General features: G+C 39.4%; 1 protein-coding gene across 13 annotated transcripts in view; it reads right to left on the bottom strand.

Annotated features, from left to right (window-relative positions):
- SYNE2 (spectrin repeat containing nuclear envelope protein 2) overlaps positions 1-22,887 on the bottom strand; it is a 301,595-nt gene that overhangs the window by 185,683 nt on the left and 93,025 nt on the right. For 12 of the 13 annotated variants that reach the window (XR_004967589.1, XM_036309562.1, XM_036309545.1 and 9 more), the window contains 15 exons: positions 19,863-20,027; positions 19,154-19,266; positions 17,900-18,062; positions 16,410-16,488; positions 15,452-15,639; positions 13,073-13,237; positions 12,070-12,219; positions 10,294-10,467; positions 8,285-8,443; positions 7,501-7,674; positions 6,475-6,609; positions 4,115-4,273; positions 1,174-1,385; positions 930-1,020; positions 51-148 (listed from right to left, as the gene is read on the bottom strand). Coding sequence is in view for 12 of the 13 variants with exons in the window: in XM_036309562.1 (XP_036165455.1) it covers positions 51-148; positions 930-1,020; positions 1,174-1,385; positions 4,115-4,273; positions 6,475-6,609; positions 7,501-7,674; positions 8,285-8,443; positions 10,294-10,467; positions 12,070-12,219; positions 13,073-13,237; positions 15,452-15,639; positions 16,410-16,488; positions 17,900-18,062; positions 19,154-19,266; positions 19,863-20,027 (2,225 nt within the window). In the remaining variant the exon portion in view is untranslated. The remainder of the gene's footprint in view (positions 1-50; positions 149-929; positions 1,021-1,173; positions 1,386-4,114; positions 4,274-6,474; positions 6,610-7,500; positions 7,675-8,284; positions 8,444-10,293; positions 10,468-12,069; positions 12,220-13,072; positions 13,238-15,451; positions 15,640-16,409; positions 16,489-17,899; positions 18,063-19,153; positions 19,267-19,862; positions 20,028-22,887) is intronic. The other variant, XM_036309615.1, reaches the window with a different exon arrangement.

Below are 22,887 nucleotides of genomic sequence, written 5' to 3'. Positions count from 1 at the left end.
CATTGGTGAAATATTTTTGGTGGACTTTCCAGTTGTTTAAAAGAGTTTACCTGTCTTGTAAACTATTTATAGATGTATTGTGATCCTTTTCTTCCTGTTCAGGCTTCAACTCTGATGCCAGGCTCAAATTCTTAATCGATCCCACTGCCTAAATAAATATGCAAAATAGTCAACATAATATCTTCAATATACTTGTCTACAACAGATAAATACTTTTTTATACAAAGGCATATTACTGACTCCTTATACAGCATACCAGAAGACACTACAATTTATTTGAGGTTACTCAGCTCAGAGAAAGGCCTTCCCATGGGATAGAAGAGATTTATTGCACCAAGTCTCACCTTCTATGCAGTACGTCAGCGCAATAAAGGAGCTCTCCTGGTCCCTAAGTGCTCTTGCTGACTGTGACCACATAGGGATGGTCAACGGCAGACAGAAGCCTCGCATGCAGGAGCTGACCTCTGAAAACTAACACACTGCTCCTGCTCCACCTCTCACTGGCCACGGGGCTGTGAGATACAGTGCATGCCCATTACGGAGGATTCTAAGTGAAAATTCCGTTCCCAAGGAAAGTAAACGACATTGTAATGGGAAAAAAACCGATGAGAAATGAACTAGCTCATCTCAATGACGCCGAGGCCTCTGCACAGGTTAAACTCGGCCTCTTACACCCTCAGTGGTAATGTGCACACTCATTAATGATCAAAATGGTCTCTTTAAAAAACTGTTTGTACCCTCAGCGGAAATTTAAGTTCGTTCTAATTCTCTGAAAAGCAATCTTCCTTGCATGACTTAAGTGGGACTTCTCAGCTGAAGGGGACTCTCAGGTCATTAAAAGCATCACTTAATTAATGAGAAGTGGCGTATTATACACTTGGCCTTCTTGACTGAGTTTACTTGCAAAATACATTATCCACATTTAACACCTTTTCAGTTGATGGCTGATTATCTGAGTTTGCAGATGGCGCCTCACTGTGGGCATCCCTTCCTCCATTCTCAGATGTGTTCACGGTACCCCTGGGAAGGAATCAAAATGGCATATTGAAATAGAGGGAGAATCATGAAGCCTGAAAAGAGAACGCATAATAATATTCAGTGCTAGCTCATTTTGCAAGAGACTTTCTCTCATTTTTCCCCCTTCACAAGTCGCTATTCTTATGAAGCACTAACTTGTTTTTCGACGTGCCTCCCACAGGGAGCTGCAGTGTCGCGTGAATCTCGGAAGCACATTTCCGAAGTCTTTCTATCTTTTGCTCATAATCTTGGAGCACCTTCCTCACTTCTTGCTGACTCTTCTGGGACGTCAGCTCTTCACACAGCTCCCGCAGGACCTCCATGTGGTGATCAAGCTGGCGCAGGCTGCCTTCCTCAGAAAAGCAGGCCTAATTGAGGGAATGAAGCAGGAAATGTGTTCCAAATGAGTTTACATAATTAGTCCGTGAGGATTAGACACTAACAGATGTGTGTGACTTTAACAACGCAATCTTTTGTAAGCCTGTCCACCATGTGCCTGGTGTGGCGATGGGCACGGGGAAACAAAGATGAGGCAGTCGGCCCTATGGGGATTTGCTGCAGTCCAGTAATGCGGAAACTATAACACGTCACCCCAAAATATGCCCCTGTGACATGAAGATTAAGCAGCAGTAAGCAACCCTGGCTGGTGTGGCTCCGTTGGTTGAGCACTGTCCCGTGCACTGAGAAAGGTCACTGGTTCGATTCCCGGTCAGGGCACCTGCCCAGAATGCGGGTTTGATCCCCTGCTGGGTGCATACGAGAGGCAACCAATTAGTCTTTCTCTCTGTCTCCCCCTCTCTTCCCCATCAATAAAAATATATTTAAAAACAAAAAAGAAGCAGTAAACACAGAAAAAGCTCCCCATTTTCTGACTAAAGATGGGAGATAGTCTCCTTTTACTGGAGATAAACACGTCTCAGCCCGGACCGGCACTAGAGGAATCTGCAAACAAACCTCGTCAAATGAACCTTTATCCTCCCTCCCAGGAGGTCTTGTGTTACCTCTTCACCGTTTACCACCCCAGCCCAAACGCTTTTGCCTTGTCAATTCTTCACAAATGTATTGTTTTGTTATCTTAAAGGTATCAAGACTTCCTGCTCTGCTCACTTCTACAGGTCTTCAACCTCTTGTCAAGGCTCCCACGTGCATGTAAAAATTCAACAAAATGTGTGCCCCTTTCTCTTGTGAATCTTTGTCAGTTTCATTTTCAGACCCAGCCAGGGACCCCAAGGGGGCCAAGCGAAACGTTTTCCTCCCCTGCAGTGGTCACACAAATAATGAGCATATAGTGTGCCAAGTGAGAGGACAGACCCACTACCTGCCTTAGGAGTCACACGAGAGAACCACCCAAGCTTCATGCAGAAAGAACAAGGAGATCGGCAGGTAAAGGGGGAGAGGGGGCGTTCCCAGCAGGAGCAGCAGCCAAGGGAGAGAGGCTCCAGATGTTCTGAAAGGACAGCAGTCTAGTGTGTGGAGGGCACAGCACAGAAAAAGAGAGGCTGAGGCATGTCCTGGGGCCAGACGGGGAAGGACTTGAACGGCCTCCTAAGGGGTCTGGCGATGTCCTGGGAGTAATGGTGAGCCGGTGACATAAGACCTGTGGTTCCCAGGGTTCACGTGGTGATGGGTACGGAAGATGATGCAACCCCTCATCATGCCGAGGAAATAAGCCAGGCAACGCCGATGGGAAGGATGGAAAAGCAGATGTTTCACAGAGTAACCGATGGGGCCTGGCAGCTGACTCCACCAAGGCTGCGTGGGCAGGAAGGGGAAGGAGAGGGAGGAGATTCTGAGGCAGCAAAGCCCTCCCAAACCAGGGCATCAGAGCAAGAAACGTCTCAGAGGCGCTATCACTGGTTCGTGTGGGACATGCTGAAGGCGAGGTCTCTGACGATCACTGGTGATTCTCGGTTAGAAACAGAACCTGGAGCTCAGGGGAAAGGACTCAGTGGGAGAAAACGATTCAGGCGCCACCACTGTAGGGGGGCAGCTAAAACCCCCAAGTGCATGAAACTGCCCAGAGCAGGGGTGGGGAACCTTTTTTCTGCCGACGGCCATTTGGATATTTATAGCATCATTCACAGGCCACATAAAATTATCAACTTAAAAACTGGTCTGCTGCCGAAACCGGTTTGGCTCAGTGGATAGAGCGTCGGCCTGTGGACTGAAAGGTCCCAGGTTCGATTCCGGTCAAGGGCATGTACCTGGGTTGCGGGCACATCCCCAGTGGGAGATGTGCAGGAGGCAGCTGATCGATGTTTCTCTCTCATCGATGTTTCTAACTCTCTATTTCTCTCCCTTCCTCTCTGTAAAAAATCAATAAAATATATTAAAAAAAAAATTGGCCTGCTATATTTGGTCAGGCATTTAACTAACTCACCCTAATGCCTTGGCAGGGCCAGACCAAATGCTTTCGAGGGCCTTATACTGCCTAAGAGCCCGACACTCCCCACCTCTGGGCTGGAACAATCATGAAGTTAGCCAAAAGCAGAGACTCTCCAAGCTAAAACATTAAGACAGCACAATAAAAAAAGGGAAATGTGTGAAGGACACTAAAAAGAAGCCCTCCCTCAAAAAAAAAAAAAAAACAAGCAGAAAAGTCAAGAGGGATTGCCGTTGAGAGAGCCACAGCAGGAAAAAAGTTTTAAAAAAGTGAAAAGAGGAGCCATACTGTCAAATACATGGACGCAATTAAATAGGCTGGGGACCAAAAGGAGACCCTTGGATTTGCCCCAGTTGGTTTACATCCTGATTTCAGATCTTGCACTAAAGCTGGACTTCGAGGACACCGAGTCCCCACAAAAGCAACCGTGGGTACATCAGCAGCAGTTTGTAACCAGACTCTCAAGGACAGGGGCCACTGAAACATACAAGGGAAGTCATGAACGATTCACTGAATGCTAAATTGTTCTCACTTCTAAAAAGCAAGAATCACAGGCTCTAGTCAGAGCTTGAACTGCGTAAGGGATGATCCCCAGGGAGCGAGACAGATGAAGTCATTCTGAGAGGCGATTTAACCCGAGGCCAAGGACATACACAGCCCTGTAAGAAAAACCTCGAAATGAGGACAAAATGCACATGGAAAGCAGGTGGTTACCTCATGTTCCTTAATGAGACCCTTGGTCCTTCCTCGGCGAATTAGTTTCTTTTCTTTATTTATTTGCTTTTCAAGCCTTGAAACAGTGTCACTAATTTTTCCTTTTTCAAGGTCTATTTTTAGTTGTTGAATATACAAAGACATTTCATGATGAAGAGACTGAAAACAAAGACACATATTAACCATGGGAACCAAATCTATTCAAAAGGTTTTTTATAAAAAACATAACAAAAAATACTTTTATTAACAAAGGACAGAAAAAGAGCTTATGAAAGTCTCATTCATCCTTATGTCTTTGAGGAGGACCCATAAACATATATTTTTTTTTCCTTTCTATGAACTGAAAATGTGTTTTATTTGGGAAAGACGCTGGTAAGAGAATTAAAAAGGCAAGCTGCAGACTGGGAGAAAATATTCATGAAACACACATCAGAGCATATGCAGAAACAACAGGATGCTATCACGTGCATCCTAAATGCGATTCTGGAACAGACCAAAAAGCATATTAGGGAAAAACTGTGGAAATAAAATTAAAATGCAAACTTAGTTATTAATAAGGTATCATATTAGTCCATTAATTGTGACAAAGGTACTATATTAATCCAAGATGTGTATAACAGCAAAAAATGTGCCTGGGGTATACTGAAACTCATTGTACTATCCTCCTATATAATAAAAGGCTAATATGCAAATAGACCAAATGGTGGAATGACCAGTTGCTATGATGTGCACTGACCACCAGAGGCAGATGCTCAATGCAGGAGCTGCCCCCTGGTGGTCAGTGCACTCCCACAGGGGGAGCGCCGCTCAACCAGAAGCCGGGCTCACGGCTGGCAAGTGCTCCCGCCTCTGCAACAGCACTCAGGATGTCCAACTGCTGGCTTAGGTCAGACTCCCCGGAGGTTTCCTGGACTGTGAGAGGGCGCAGGCCGGGCTGAGGGACCCCCTCCCAAGTGCACGATTTTCATGCACCGGGCCTCTAGTCTTTGTAATAATTCTGTAATTATAAAATTGTTCTAAAGTAAAGTTTACTTTAACATGTTTTAAGAGGACCTTTAACAGTAGACATTCAATTATATTACTTTATTCTCTCCCTCTCTCCATACATTCATACATACATGCACACATATACAAAAACCATATTCAATACTAAATATCATTTATTGAACACAAACTCTGGTAGGTACTTTCCATAAATCCTCACAACAATCATGCCAAGTGGGTGGGGTTATTCCCATTTTATAGTAAAGCTCCTAGAAGTTGAGCAACTTCCCCGGGGTCATAGCTGCTGGATCCAGGTCTGTCTGCCACCAAAGCCAATACCTGTTTCACTGAAACTCTGGGTATGTGTGTCAATATGTTGTCTCAGTCAGGATCCAACCAGGAAACACTAAATATTTAACTCGGAGGGAATGACATGCTGGGGATTGATTACACAAGAGATGAAAGCCAAAGAGGGGACAGGAAAGCCATCCAGAGATTAGCATCAGCAGAGAGCTGCCCCTGCCACCCGGCTGGAGGCCTCAGTGGGGTCCAGGCAGAAGGTCACCAAGCAGAGGCTGGCACCATGGAACCTACGGCCAGGGGGAGACACAGCTACCAGAGACACTGGCAAGAAAGAGAGGACATGAAGGCCTTGGGTCTCTGCTACTTCCCCCTCCAATCTCCTTCTAATCTCAGTGCTGTCATTGGCTGAACACAGAGAGAAGCCAGCTACTACAGGACCCAAGACCACAGCTGCAGGGATCAGCCCTCTGTGACTTTGGGCAAACAGGGGGGATCATCAAGAATGACTCTGGCCCTAACCGGTTTGGCTCAGTGGATAGAGCGTAACCTGTGGACTCAAGGATCCCAGATTCAATTCTGGTCAAGGGCATGTACTTTGGCAGCTGATCGATGTTGCTCTCTCATCGATGTTTCTAACTCTCTAACCCTCTCCCTTCCTTTCTGTAAAAAAAATCAATAAAACATATTTTTTTTTTAAAAAGGAAGAAAAAAAAAGAATGACTCTGAGCCTGGCCGGCAGAGCTCAGGGGTTGAGCGTCGACCTATGAACCAGGTCATGGTTCAGTTCTGAGTCAGGGCACATGCCTGGGTTGCAGGCTCGATCCCCAGTGCAGGAGGCAACTGATCAGTGATTCTCTCTCACTGATGTTTCTCTCTTTCTTCCTCTCCCTTCCTCTCTGAAATCTATATCTATCTATCTATCTATCTATCTATCTATCTATCTATCCACACACACACACACACACACACACACACACACAAACATATACATATATGAAGAATGACTCTGGTGACAGACAGATCAATGGTCAGATGCATTAGTATAAGCCCTAGATACAGATGCATGTTCTTACCTCCCACTTGGCACAGACATCTCTACTCTTTTCTTCCAAAGACAGCTTTACATCCCCAGTGACATTATTTTTCAGTTCTTCAACAGCTTTCAAATACTTGGCCAGACTTTTAGTATTAAAAATTAATAGCGCTTCCTATTAAAAAAAAAAGATGCAAGCAAGAACATGAAAGCCTCATCACCCTGCCAAGTCCTCAAAGCTAATTTTGATAGATCTTTCCTAGGTAGTGCTAAGAAAAGGACTCTATGAAGATTATTTAAAGATTTAAGGGAGACATCTCTTTGTAACTTGAGGTTTGATAGCCCATTTGCATCTCTTGAATTCTTTTGAAAAAAACCTGCAAAATATTTCTTATTTAAATGTAATTACAGCCTGGCCGGTGTGGCTCAGTTGGTTGGAGTGCCCTCCCACACGCCAGGAAGTCACCAGTTAGATTCCCAGTCATGCACATGCCCAGATTGCAGACTGGATCCCCAGTAGGGGACAGGCAAGAGGCAGCCAACTGATCTTTTTCTCTCTCTCTCTCCGTCCCTCTTCCTTTCTCTCTTTCTCTCTCTTTATAAAAATATATTTTTATTGATTTCAGAGAGGAAGGGGAGGGAGAGAAAGATCGAAACATCAATGAAAAGACAGAATCATGGATCCGCTGCTGCCTGCATGCCCCCCACAGTGGATTGAGCCCACAACCTGGGCATGTGCCCTTGCCCAGAATCGAACCCGGGACCCTTCAGTCCCCAGGCCGACACTCTATCCACTAAGTCAAACTGGCTAAGGCAATAAAAACATACTTTAAGTAAATAAATAAAGTAATTACACATTTGGCAGGTCTATAATAGTATACTGAATTTTTAAAATTCTTCATTTTAATTTTTTAGAGTCTCTGGGGAATGATGTATATAAAACTTGAAAAAATTTTAAAGGTATAATAACTTTGTGTACAATCACAGTGATGGAAACATCTTGATTTCAAATTAGATAGTTGGTTCAAAATAAATACCCTACATTTGGTAGTTGAAAGGGTCCCACCTTGTATTTTGAAATCAGTCCACTCCGGCTCTCTCTTTGGCCAAGTAACTGCTCGGCCCTTGTAATGTATGATTCCAGCTCCTGCAGGGATTCCTCCACCTTCACCCTGGCACTCAGGTCTGGTGAGACATCAGTTGAGTTCTTCAACATTGCACCTAATTTTACCATGTTGATCTGTGAAGACAAAAAATTCTCAACACTTAGCCTGGCTTCTTAGCAAATTAACAAATTAATAAGTCATGTCTTTGTGTTGCCACTCCTATTTTCCTGCTAGACATAAGAGTATGTAATTTATTATGTAATATTTTCCAATATGCTCTAAATTATAAAGTTTGGTTCAGTGGATAGAGTGTCGGCCTGAGGACTGAAGGGTCCCAGGTTCGATTCTTGGTCAAGGGCACATATCTTGGGTGCAGGCTCGATCCTGGCCCTGGTCAGGGCATGTTTAGGAGGCAGCCAATCAATGTGTCTCTTTCACATCGATGTTTCTCTGTCTGTCTCTTCCCCTCACTTCCACTCTCTCTAAAAATCAATGGAAAATATACTTGGGTGAGGATTAACCCCCCCCCCAAAAAAAAAAATATATATATACACATATATATATATGTATGTGTGTGTGTGTGTGTGTGTGTGTGTGTGTGTATTTATATATATAATGCAAAAGTTGTATTTTATAAAACATTTCCAAACTACAGGGCAATCCCCACCCCCAACTTCCCCATCCTCCCATTGACCACTTGGTTTTAAAGACTAAATTCATGAATAAGGAACATTAAAGAGAGACCTGGACTTTCTCTTTAGCTTCTTGAATCTTTGCCTGAAGCCCAGCTGTGAGAACATGTTCGAGGGACTCCTGGCTTGAAATATTTTGTACATCCATTTGTAAAGTGTCTTCCATTCTAGCCACAAGCTCCTCATACATAGAGCCTTTGGCAATAAGATGCTATTAAAACAAATTAAAGTGAGATCACAATAAACATTCTGATTACATATTAAACATTAACCTTAAATCTTACCAGAAATCATAAAAGGTTAATTATTAATGCAAAATGAGACAAATTTATATTCTAAAGCATGTTATTTTAAATTTTCACTTTTAAGTTTTATATGTATACAAATTCTGAGAAAATAGACTTTTATAGATTATTCTTTATATACTAAGCACTTTAATAAAATACTTTAATATAATGTCAACAGAGAGAAAAATAAGTTGAGAGAATAGTAATAAATCTTAAAATTATGTTGCTCTAAGCCAAATCAGTCACAAGGGAATCCAATAAATGTTACTGGAGAAAGTGACTATTAGAAAATAATCTTTTTAGAACCATGCTTTACAGAACATATCAAAACTACTTTACAGCCCAGACAGGTTTGGCTCAGTGGCTAAAGCATCGGCCTGCGGACTGAAGGGTCCTGGGTTTGATTCCGGTCAAGGGCATATACCTTTATTGCGGGCACATCCCCATTGGGGGGTGTGCAGGAGGCAGCTGGTCGATGTTTCTCTCTCATTGATGTTTCTAACAATCTATCCCTCTCCCTTCCTCTCTGTAAAAAATCAATAAAATATATATTTTTTAAAAACTACTTCACAATATATCTTGATCCAATAAAGATCTACTTAATTCCTTCTTACAGAATTATATTCTAGCATGTTTGTATGTTCACTGTTATTTTTTTAAATATTTTTAAATATTGAATTTCTCATTTCTCACTCATTTCTTTTACTTAAATAAATTCCAGATGCAGCAAATAAATATGTAAATAAAATTAGAAAAGCACTGGCAGATGTTACAGGTAACTTTATGTAATATTTTCAAAGCAATAAAAAGTTATCATTCTTATACACAACGAAAACACAAAATGCTATATATACACCATTTCAGAAATGTAGATTTGAAAGAATCACATAAGCATTCCTTCATTCCGGGAACTTTCCATCTTGCTGCAATTTATGACATGCTCCATAGATTTTTATAGCTGAGCTTGGAACTCAGTAAAAACCACAATTGTCACTTCATTCCCAGAAGAACTGAGAGATATTAAAACGCAATCTTGCCTCATTGCTTTCAATGAATCGACTGCCTGAGAATGAAGACAGAACGGAGTTTTAACAACATCCGTCACCCTCCCTGTGTCAAGAAGGAAAAGTGGCTTAATCGGTGAATGAGCTTTCAAAGCACAGACTGTCATAATCTCATATTCACACGGCACTGAGCTATGTGAGACTGAACTCACTTATCTCTTCATCGCCCTCTCATTCCAGAAAATATTTTAATCTCCATCATGTAGCTGGGAAAATTAATTCAAGAACTTAGGCTCACATAAGGTATTATTAATGGTCTTCTAGTCTATCCTCTGTCTTCAAGCAAAATCACAGCAAATGATTCAGGAATGAGAATCCATGCTATTTAAAAAACTCCCAACTGCCAAAACCAGTTTGGCTCAGTGGATAGAGCGTCGGCCTGAGGACTGAAGGGTCCCAGGTTCAATTCCGGTCAAGGGCATGTGCCTGGGTTGCGGGCATATCCCCAGTGGGAGATGTGCAGGAGGCAGCTGATCGATGTTTCTCTCTCATCGATGTTTCTAACTCTCTATCTCTCTCCCTTCCTCTCTGTAAAAAATCAATAAAATGTATTTTTAAAAAAAAAAACACAAAAACAAACAAAACAAAAAAACTCCCAACTAAGAAAATTCAAACAGTCATATTACTCTTTACTCTCAAACTTGTTCGTTATCTTAATACTTCGGTCTACAGCCATGAAAGCTGTCCTTTTAATGCTTTTACCCTCATACCTGCAAAGATTCTTCCATTGAAGGATCTACATCATCTTTATGTCTCAGAAGATCCAAAACGGATTTGGTTTCTGCCTCCCAGATTTCTACTTCTCCAATGAGCTTTTCGACCTCTTCAGCCACTTTTAGTTGCCCTGTGAATTCTTCTTTTTCTTTTTCATGTTCTTCCCCGGCCTACAACATTCAAAATTATCACTAAAAAAAAGTCAATGTTTACATCCTAAAATAATTTTCAATTTTAAAAAGTTATCTCTTTTTTTCCCCAAAGGGTGCTAATTCAGCATATATTAATGACTTAAGACTTAGTTTTGGACAATAAAAACATTTTATGATAGTACATATCACTTTAAATATTAAAAGATTTATTCACATATATTTTCTTTTTTAAATTTTTGACTTACTGATTTGAGAGAGAGAGAGAGAGAGAGAGAGATATGAAGAATAGAGAGAGAGACATCGATTTGTTGTTCCACTTATTGATGCATTCATTGGTTGATTATTGTAAGTGCCCTGACCGGAGAGTGAGCCCACAACCTTGGCATATCAGAATGATGCTCTGAGCAACTGAGCTCCATGGCCAGGGCCACATGTATTTTCCTAATGATAATATCATTCCTGTCAGCTAATTACTATGGTCTCCATTTTACATATAAGAAGATAAAAATCTTAGAAAATTAGGGTACTGATTCTATAAAAACATTTCTAAACCTCGTATACAATTTAATTAAATACAGTTGTTAGTAATAGTAGTTTCAAAACATCCTCAAGAAGAGACAGAATCAAATTTCAAAAAAATTTAGCCTTTTCCCATGAATAATCCCTCAATATGTCACAGCTTTACATGACATATTCATTCTTAAAGCTGTTCTTTTTACCAGATCATATTTTAAATGTATTAGAAGAATATACTACTTTATATTCTTCTATTCTAAAAGCATCTTGCACAAATTCAGATCTTTCAAGATTTTATCTGATTAGTCTTCTAAGCAGTCCATCATGGCCGCTGGCCAAAACCAGTTCAATATTACATTCTTAAGTAAAACTGTGTAAGTCATTATTCTGAAGAAGGCACATTTCCAAAACCACAGGTATGATACCCGTGTATGATTTTTATGCTTTGTTTCTTTTATTTTTTTAAAATATATTTTATTGATTTTTTACAGAGAGGAAGGGAGAGAGATAGTTAGAAACATCAATGAGAGAGAAACATCGATCAGCTGCCTCCTGCACATCTCCCACTGGGGATGTGCCCGCAACCCAGGTACATGCCCTTGACCGGAATCGAACCCGGGACCCTTCAGTCCGCAGGCCGACGCTCTATCCACTGAGCCACACCGGTTTTGGCTGCTTTGTTTCTTTATAGATAAGACGTTCTTATCTATAAGCACCCTCTTAATTACCCAACAAAGCAACAAATAAAGACCACAGGTCTCCCCATTTTAGGGAAAGGAAGCAAGACACAGGCTGGGGGCTACCTAAAGCTGGACCACGTCTAAGCACCGGTCAGAAGCAAAGGGAGAAAAGCCCAGCTCCCTTTCCACACTGAGCAGTCCGGCTGCTCTGGCATGTCGGGGAAGCCCCTCCCCCTGAGACACAGCACTGACGCTGAGGAAGACTTCAGGAAAGGAGCCACTTACGCATTTTACTGGAACGTGATTACATTTTAAATATTATCGAATAGTCACACCACTGTTCCAACAATATGGGTTTTTCCAGAGAAAACAGCGCAGTTGAATTATTTCTGTATACAAATGTGACAAAGTATAACTACTTCACCTTTATATTCTGGTCGTGGTTTTCAGGAAGTGCTAACGGAGTATCTGTTAGAGAGTCAACAGTTGGTTTTTCTTCTTTAGATGGCTGCATATTTTCAGAATTACCAATAACAGGCTGTTCCTGCTTTTTTATAAGTGGCAGTTTCATTTCCTAGAAGAAATTAATGTCATAAAACTTAATGCTTATATTTTTATGCTAAGGTATATTATTACTGTACCCATAATAAATGGACATAATATATTCAATATATTTTAAAATAGAAGCATTTCCCATAAAACACCTCAGTCTCAAATTGTTAAGAATAAGAATAATTTAATACTTTAAACTCAAAAATTATGGAAGGTTTGCTTTTATTAAGCACTATTACAAATATAAAGATAAATAAAGCTCAGTGCATGTTCTCAGGAGCTTGAAATCTAGTATGCAAAAAACTTAACATTATTCGTTAATGGTAAAAGAAATTCACTAGAGAGTTGTATGTTATATGTCCCCACAAAAACTTGCACATGAATGTTCACAGCAACATTACTCATAATGGTCAAAAGGGTGGAAAGAAGCCAAATCAACCAATCAATGAATAAATAAAATGTGGTCTAGCCATACCATAGACTATTATTACTTGTCAGTAAAGAGGAATAAAGAACTAATATATGCTACAACATGGATGAATCTTGAAAACATTACACTAAGTAAAAAAAAAAAAAAGACCACATATCATATGATCCCACTTGTGTGAATATCCAAAATAGGCTACTCTGTGGAGACATAAAGTGATTTCTCACTTGCCTAAGGCTGAGGAGGGTGGGAGAAAGTGGAGAGTGACTGCTAATGGGTACAGAGTTTCTTTATGAGGTGATGAAATTGTCCTGATTATGGGGATGGCAGCACAGCTCTGACTATACTAAAAACCACTATCATACACATGAATGGGTTGTATGGTATGTGACTTTTATCTCAATGTAGCTGTTACCAAAAAAAACCCCCACAAAAACCCAACACTTACGAGCTGAGTTTTTGTAACAAACTTTCTCCATCTTTTATTCAGCCTTCTCAGTTCTTTAGAAATAGATGATCCAAATTCATCATTGCTGACTTGAATTAAGAAGTGGCCCACTTCGTTTAAAGTGGTGTGTTCAAGATTCCACTGGGATAGTGTCTCAGAAGGAACCTGCATAAAACATAAGCAACATGACATTTTAACGACAAAGTATTTGTCTTCCTATGATCTGTAAACAGATCTTTACCCAGGCTGACTGCCAGCAAACGTGAGGCTTTTGCAGAGATCCTGACCGCCCTTTAGCGGATGCTCCCGTCCGTACTGATCTAGCTCTTCATCCCTGAGCACTAACGGGCAGGCAGCAGCTGTCTGACACTCCGGGTCCTGGGCTCTTCGGAAGCACCTGATCTTCCCCCTTTCTAAGTGGCTGGTGAGCCGAGAGCAAAGGTTCTCAAACTTTTTCAGGGTGGCACTGTAATTTTCAGTGATATTTTCATGGACTCAGAAAAATCATCTAAAAGCTCTCGTTTTTAAGTAGCCAGGTCCAAAAAACTTAGTAGTAATTTGCATAGTGTAACAGACAAGTCTTGCTGTATCTCCCTCAAAATTTAAGTTACCTTTAAACTTAAAAAATTTCTCTTTCATTTAAAGAGTTCTCTTTGGCAGCTTAGGGCACCTTAGCACAGAGTGTGGGAACTGCAAGACTTAAAGTGTTATTTTTCTCAGAGTTATGGGAATCTTAATAAAAGAACTTTAAAAACACAACTGTTGCCCTAGCCGGTTTGGCTCAGTGGATAGAGCATCGGCCTGTGGACTGAAAGGTCCCGGGTTTGATTCTGGTCAAGGGCACATGCCTGGGTTGCAGGTTTGATCCCCAGTGGGGGCCGTGCGGGAGGCAGCCGATCAATGATTCTCTCTCATCATTGATGTTTCTATCTCTCTATCCCTCTTCATTCCTCTCTGAAATAAATAAAATATATTTTAAAATAAATAAATAAATAAATAAAAATAAAAAATAAAAACACAACTGTTGAAAGGCAAAGATATGCTTTTCTAATCTCAATATAGGTGGCAGGGAGAAGTAACGTCTCACTAAGTCCTCAAATACTCTTCTTGTGCTCACTCACAGATAAATTTTACTTTCATGTAAACAGCCTCTTTTCTGTTTGAGTAATTTTAGTTTCTACCTGGAAAATGTTTAGTCTGAGAGGCTAGCTATATCCATTTGCAACAGAAGAAGACAAATCCTACTTCAGAGAGGAATCATAAAACTAAGTGTTACATCAATAGCAAATGAAACAATAACGAATTACACTAAAATTCCTTCCACACCTCTCCACAGAAGTCCAAAGTATTTTGATTCCCCTCCTCTAGAAACTCAGAAAGGGTTTAGAGCTCAAAAGAATTGAATGAAGGGACTAAAGGAATTGAGCAAAAAAGAAAAAGGAAAAAACTCATGGACATGGACAACAGTGCGGTGATTGCCAGGGGGAAGTGGAGGAGGCATGGGAGACTTGACTTGGTGAACACACAAAGCAGTGTACAGATGACGTGTTGTAGAATTGTGCACCTGAAACCTGTTTAATTCGGTGAACCAGTGACTCCCCAATAAATATAATAAAAAGGAAATAAAAAGTATTGAATTGAAAAATTAAACTTTTTTTCAGTCATTAAACCAAAACTTATCATACCTTCTATTCGCCACGCCCTGTACTATATATGTATTTGAATGTATTCTTATTTTTCATGTGTTCTATTTGACGCTATTTTGTTTCAAGTGAAAAATTAAACTTTTTAAAGCATCAATTTATTTTAAATGTGTCTCTATGCTATCCACTACTCTAAGTCTTTTATTTTCTTTAAAAAGAAAAAAAGTAGCCGAAACCGGTTTGGCTCAGTGGATAGAGCGTCAGCCTGCGGACTGAGAGGTCCTGGGTTCGATTCCGGTCAAGGGCATGTGCCTGGGTTGCGGGATGTGCAGGAGGCAGCTGATCGATGTTTCTCTCTCATCGATGTTTCTAACTCTCTCTCTCTCTCTCTCTCTCCCTTTCTCTCTGTGAAAAAGCAATAAAAATATATTTAAAAAAAAAAAAAAGAAAAAAAGTAGTAATCAATCTTCCAAAAGCTATAATGTGTATGTAACTTATACCTCAATAAAGCTGTGTGTGTGTGTGTGTGTGTGTGTGTGTGTGTGTAAAACCTATACTGAGGAGAAAATGTCTTTGGCAGTTTCATTAGGAAGAAACTGAACTCTTTCTGAACCATGGAGAATTTTCTAACAGTTGAGCTTATTCTTCCCTGGCACCTAGTTTTTGGACTGAAAATGAGGGTCTCCAAACAATACTAAAAAGTACAATTGAGCAGATGCTATTGGACTGTAAATACCTCTGTAATTTGTTCCTTCTTTGTCTCCTCAAAACAAGCCTTTAGGAAGCAGAGTTTTTCCGTGTAAGTAGTCCAGCATGCCAGAACTTTCTGCAGCGTGGACTTCACATTATCTATATTTTTTCTGCACATAGAAATATTATGTTCCATCATCGTATATTGTTCACTAACATTCTGATATTCTCCACCTATAATGTTAACAAAACAAAAAGTAATTTTAGAGAACAGTTTTTTATTAATAAAATACTGTTAAGAAAAACATGTGCATATTAACAGTGGCAAAAAAAGTATGTACTCTGACAATATTAAAAGTAAATGCAAGAATTTTCCAAAGAAAACATGCATGTAAAACATTAAGGTAGACCTGGCCAGGTGACTTGGTTGGAGTGTCACCCCTTACACCAAAGGTTTCAGGTTCAATTCCCAGTCAGGACACATACCCAGGTTGTGGGTTTGCTCCTGGGTCAGGGGCATGCACAAGAGGCAACTGATCAATGTTTCTCTCTCACATAGATGTTTCTTCTCAATTAATAAAAAAATAAAACATCTACACATATAAAAGCCTAAGCAACCAGCCAATAGGCCGACTGTTCGACCAGCCAACCAGTAGCTATGACATGCACTGACTACCAGGGGGCAGATGCTCAACGCAGGAGCTGCTGAGCTGCGGTGACCTGGCAGCTGCGGTTCTTGGGTGACACACCCGGAACCAGAAAAGAGGGAGCCCGATTCCAAGGTGTCACGCAAGAACCACCCTCTCGCAATCCAGGACCCCTTAGGGGATCTCAGAGAGCAGGTTTCAGCCCAATCCCCACAGGCCAGGCCAGGCCAGGCCAAGGGACCCCACCAGTGCACGAATTCGTGCACCAGGCCTTTAGTTAAGGTATAAAGAAAGTTAAAGAGATAAAATGCTATTTTTAAGTGACTATTCCATCAAAAAGTAACTGTATAACTTTACCCAAATTCTTATGAATTTCTTCACATTTCTGAAAAGAAGATTCAAGTTGAGCTAGGAAGTCTTTTTCTTCAATAAATTTCTGGGGAAAGGGAGATGGAAAAAAACATATTGACAGTTTACACTTTTTTAAATGCGCAAAGAAATCCAGACATAAACATATAAACATTGATGAAACACTTAGGCACCAAAATTTCTTTAAGGCTTTAACCTACATATTTGGGTAGGAAAAGAAGAAGAGCAGTTCACGAGGAGAGAAAGTTAAGTTCTAGGAACCGTAAGTGTGAGTATGAACCTTACGTTGGTATGAAACCTAAAAAGTTCACCTTAATGTGATGATATGGTTCCACAATGGTTTCCTCTGGTGGGAAAAGGCACGTGAAGTATTTATAGCAATCTCAAAACCCTCTACCTGACATATTTACTAATATTGCAGAATCTGTATCAGTTTCTCTTATTTCATGTACCAGTATTTTTTAATATTGAATAATTTTATTAGATAAATTTACAGTATGTTATAAAAAGATACAATCCATCTTGCAAAAACATTTAAGAAATTACAATTAACTAAATTATTATGTGTCCTATACAAGCAAAGAATGCTATGGAAAAATGCAATTAATCAATAACTGATATTTTTGTATACTTATCATGTATTGATTGTATGCTTACTTAAATGGAAAAGTAATCAAAGAAAGAAATGAAATAAAATATCCAAAATCTAGTCTAATTTAGAATGATTCTTTCTATTTGAGAATGTACGGTGTTTAAATCATATTTGTAAATATATCTCTCTTCATGTTTTTCAGTTTTTGTACTTAAAATTTACAACCTTGGATTATTCTTTTTGCCCCTCATTCCAAAAAGAGGGAAACAGCAAGTATGATGACAAGGACTAACTGTAAAAATGACATTCCTAGGATGCTTTAGTTTTAATTTACTAATGACCACACTTATATTTAAGTCATTTGCTATATTTTTTCCTATAAATTTCAAGAGCTAAACTCTCTCCCTACAAAAAGCCTCAATGCAAAATGTGCTATTTTTCCCACTCTGAAAACTGAAAGGCTAAATTGAGCAAAACAGAAAAATAAAAAAGAAAGAACTTAAAAAAAATACCTGATAAGCTAAGATTAAAATGTTCTAAGAAAAAATTTAATTTTTGGACAAAACCATTTATCTGGGTGGGGCAAAAGATATCCAGTAAGTGAAAATAGAAATTTTTAATGGAAATAACATTGAAACTTTCTCTAACTATTGTGTTAACAGGTTAATTCAAGCTCCCCTGTTGTAGTAAATAATACTTTTTTTTCTTTCTTACTCTTTCCTGATGCCTGTAATTCTTTTCTCCAGGCAACATTTAAGCTAATGGAAGTTACCAAAAAACCCATCTGGAAACCTGAAAAGATAAAGGGAAATTGTGCCAAAGGAAAACGCAAACCCAGCACCCAGATATAGAGAACAGTTTCCAAGGCATGAAATAAAAGGCTTACATGCCAGTCTTCCAGCAGCAATTCCACCGACTCTTTGCTCCCATACTTGATGTTCCAAGCCTTCAATTTTGATTTCACTTCATCGAGCAAACCAAGGACTGAGCACTTATAGTAATGAAATTCTAGAAGTGGGATGAATTTTTTCCCCGAAATATTGTTGATTCTGAAAAATAGTGCCGGTTTTAGAATTTAACTTAATATTATGGGCCAAATGTCAGACATGTGGCATTTTAAAAACATTGGGGCTCTAACTTTTTTCTTTTAAACACATGGTACTCAGATGTATCCTCAAATCTTTTTTAAACAAAGTAAAACGAACATTGTGGCTAGATATATAGTAATTATTTCTAAGGTGAAAACATGTAACGGAACATTTTCTCAAGAAATTATAACCCTGTTGAGAAATTCTATAATAAAACATCAATACCCAGAATATTTTACTAAATTTGAAAACTCCTGCATAACTTAATGCAACTACTATAACTTCAACATGGACATATTAAAAACAGCTTTCATTATTAAGGCAAATACCTTCTTATTATCATTCTAATAAGTTGCTTATAAATAATGAGGAAAGAGCCCAGCCCAGGGCTCAGTGGCTGAGCATGGCCCTATGAATCAGGAGGTCCTGGTTTGATTTTAATTCCCGGTCAGGGCACATGCCCGGGTTGCGGACTTGATCCCAGTGTGGGGCGTGCAGGAGGCAGCCAATCAATGATTCTCTCTCATTACTGATGTTTCTATCTCTCTCTCTCTTCCTCTCCCTTCCTCTCTGAAATCAATTTTAAAAATTAATTAATTAAAAAATAAATAATAACGAGAAAAGAGAAGGTGATGCGGACCACCATCAATTATATAATCTTTATATTTGTAGTATATTTGAGAGTTTATCAAGTGCTCTCATGGACCCCCTATTTCACCCCGTAGCCTTGTGAGGCAGGAACACGGTGACCATCATTAACCTATATTCACAAATGAGCACACATGCTCAGAAAGGCAGAGGAACTTGGCCGAAAACAAGATACAGAGCTCAGTTTCTGACTGCAATGCAGAACTTTTCTACCACCACATCCTACCATCTAATAGAAAGTATGTTAGCCTGATAGTGTGTTACTATTCCGTCAAACAGCAAGGTACGGTTATCAAGATTTAAAGAATACTTGTCAGAAATTATCTAAAAATCTTTTCTGGTCCCTATTGCACAATTTAGTGCTCAAACATGAACGGTTTCAGCAGCTGTGAGGTGTTACAAACCGTCTTTGCATTTCCTCCAATTTGTAAGCTGGTACCAACGGCAACTGTTTTTCATCTCTATTTTCAAATGCCAGGAGAGTGCTCAAGTGACAGTCACATTGATCCGTCAGACTCTGCAGAGACATTTAGCATGACAGGGCGAGGTTTATTGTCAAACAGTGTAATTGAGGGCTTGTTCATCTCATTTGCTCTCTGCATGCATTGCATCTTTTTTTAAAATTATAAGTGTTTTATTTTTAACTAAGATGTTTCTGAATAAATATTTTCATCATAAATGTCTTAAACTAGATCAATTTTACAGAGAGGCAGACTGCAGTTTCTTTGGCGAAAGCATTATTAAAAACTTTTGGTTTGGGGTATTTCCCATCTCTTGCTGCAATGCTATTTATTTCATATACCAAATTCTTCATGACTTCTTAGTGAGAACCCAGTCTCCCACATTTAAACCAGTTTCCCCTCCTTTTCTGTCAGACTTTCAGTAGGTTTAGAACTCACTGGTTCTAATGTTATTGTTTCCACCTTAAACTAGCACAATGTTCATGAAGAACATGAAGTTACCTTTCAGGTCTCGTGTCTCCCCAAGGGACTAATTCTAAACTACCCTAAAATACCCACTGTATTTCCTTCCCTTCTTGCCAGGACAAAGTCTCTCTCAAGAGCAGTCTTAACAAAGTATAGATTTTTCAATGCTTCTTTTTTCTTTTCCAACCTTGAATAAAGCCATCTTCTCTTCCATTAGCGCTATGGCTTCATAGTAATCGTGGGAGGTGGGCAAGTCAGTCTCTGTGAGCCCCTCTACCTCCCGGAGCCAAGCTTCGATTTGGTGGAGGGGAGAAGGCAAGTCATCATTCAGCTTTGTTTTCCACACGTTAATCTGAAAAAAAAAAGGAGGGGAACATGTTCTTCAGCAGACATTCTTCTAGTTTATTTCTTCGCACATATTATATTTAATTCTTTAAAGTTTCTCTGATCCGTTAGTTAAGGAAATCTTTATCAATGGATAAACTTCTTAGTTCTAAAGATCACTGCTGATCGAGAAGATAATTTAACAGCTGCAGGAGAAGAGGGCGCAAGAATAAAAACAAATGCTTTGATAAATCCATCATCAGTTATGAGAGGGAAATTAGAAATATTGAAAGCACCCCTCAAGCATGGGTAGATTCAAATGTTGTATGCCCTGTGCTCTCTGACATTACAACCACACCTCGCAAACAGATTGATAGATTAAATTTCCTCATGTGCCCTAATTGTATATTCACATCAAATATCTCCATACATCTCCTGAATATCTGTCCTTCATTGAAACCCCCCACAATGCAGGCGACCTTCTTCCTCGGCCTTCCCACCAATCCCTACGTGCACACAAATCACACAGCTGCCAACTACAGATTTCCCCAAACACTGACTGCACCCCCAGCTCTCACTCTTGCTGCCCCTTCCCCTTACTAAGTACCATGGAAACTCACATCCTCACTCATTCACACATTCACTCATTCATTCATTCATTCATTCACTGAACAAACAGGAATAATCTACTGTGCTAAGCGGTGGGGATAAAGATACAGAAGACTTCTGAAGTGGACAGGGGACGTGATCACACACCACAGAGTACTGGCAGCAGCTAGACACAACTTAGATGTATGCACGTGGCACAGGGTAAATATACTCAAAAAAGAAAGTAAGAAACAGACTAATATATAACATCAATTTACACAACTTAAAAATAGATGGACACAAAAACACAACACGCATTTTGCAAAAACATAAAATAAAAAGACACACACTAAGGACCTCACAGTGTTGACCTAAGGAGAAAGGAAGGGATTGGTACAAAAGGAAATAAACACACAATTAAACAAGTGAATAAAAGCAAGAGCTGGGCCTGGTGCAGACCCAACTGCCATGAAGGGGCAGTAAGTTTAATACCATCTTCTATATCTGAGGATTAAACAGATGAATAAAAGTTACAGCTCTTGCCTGGACCACCAAGTGGGAGAAGCAGATAAGTGCACAGTTGCAGGAACATGTGGTCAGCAATATAATAAAGCCAGGCAGAGGTGCCAGTGCACGAACTCAACACCAATGACCAGAATTCCTAAGTCCGATAAACATGCAGCTCCGAAGTCACCACCTTTCTTGGTGACCCTATTGAGAATGTGATTTTTTTTTATCTGAATCCATATGGTTCTTTTATGGCGTTTTTGGAATTCTCATTTCAAAGACACCCCTATGAGATCAAGCACAAATCAAAATTTGTTTCACTCAAATCATTTCCTCTACTGATCGTATGTTTTAATTCTTTTCTCTTTCCGTTATATTTCTACTAAATGAAATGCCACTATTCTTACAGTTAAATTGTTTTTCTATAGAGAAAAGAATAAGCAAAGTTTGAATTTTATATGGGTTATTTGATTTATCATTCCTTCAAAAACTTTTACTGGGTACCTACTACATGCAAGGCAAATATAAAAAAAAACAACAATCAACTACCCAAGAATAAGATGTCAAAAATTAGGACAAAGCTAGGCTCCTTTAAGGCAGTCAAATGGAACTGTTCATAAAATAGAAGTATTAAATATTATCGTTTTTGCATTTTGTTCCGCATTTTTTCATCATTACTGAGGTATAATTAAATAAAATTGTAAGATATTAAAAGTATACATTGTGGTAATTTGATATATATATACATTGTGAAATGTTTCCCACCATCTATGTAATTAACACACCCATTGCTTCACATATTTATCTTATCTTTTGTGTGTGTGTGACCACTTAAGTTCTACTCTCTTAGCAAATTTCAATGATATAATACAGTGTTATCAACTATAGTCACCATGTTTTATGTTAGACCAGCGGTTCTCAACCTGTGGGTCGCGACCCCTTTGGTGGTTGAACAACCCTTTCACAGGGGTCGCCTAAGACCATCCTGCATATCAGATATTTACATTACAATTCATAACAGTAGCAACATTACAGTTATGAAGTAGCAACGAAAATAATTTTATGGTTGGGTCACAACATGAGGGACTGTATTTAAAGGGCCAGAAGGTGGAGAACCTCTGCGTTAGACCCTCAGACCTTATTCACCTTTTAGCTGAAAGTTTGTACCTTTTTACCAACCTCTCCCTATTTCCTCACCTCCCCGTCCCTGGCAATCACTTTTCTCCTCTGTTTCTGAGTTTGACATTGTTTTTAGATTCCACATATAAGTAATACCAAGCAGTACTTTGTTTTGCTTTAATTGTCTTGCAAGTTTATTTTCTCAAAAAGCATATGGCAAAAGACAATTCTATAATCTTAAATCACTAATGGTATATCGCTAAGCCTCCAGTTAGAAAAACAATGAAAAAAGTTTCATTATGTTAAGTTTTTAATATAAGCAAATTAGATGCATTTTTATTATATCTGAATTTTTGGGTGCATTTAACAAAAAAACAAAGTAGAAAATTGATATATGACTGAGTTAAAGAGAGGCTACAAATAATACCTCTAAGTCCGCTGTTATTCTTTTCACAACGAAAAGAAAGCTGCATGTTTTTGGAATGAAACCCCATATGTGCTTTCTGACTCAGAGCTGCCCTCCATGAAGTAGTCAGGAGAGGAAAGATAAAAGGCGACGTTTACCTTTCTATCCACTCCTATCTCACTTAACATAGATAACATGGCTCTGCCCTTTCTTTCTCCCTGTTGGAATAAAAGTTACAGCTCTTGCCTGGACCACCAGGCAAGAAAAT

Source organism: Myotis myotis, unplaced genomic scaffold (assembly GCF_014108235.1).
Source record: "Myotis myotis isolate mMyoMyo1 unplaced genomic scaffold, mMyoMyo1.p scaffold_m19_p_1, whole genome shotgun sequence".
Taxonomy (NCBI): domain Eukaryota; kingdom Metazoa; phylum Chordata; class Mammalia; order Chiroptera; family Vespertilionidae; genus Myotis; species Myotis myotis.
The sequence above is the reverse complement of the archived record's forward strand: the minus strand, read 5'-3'. Positions and strand labels throughout refer to the sequence as shown.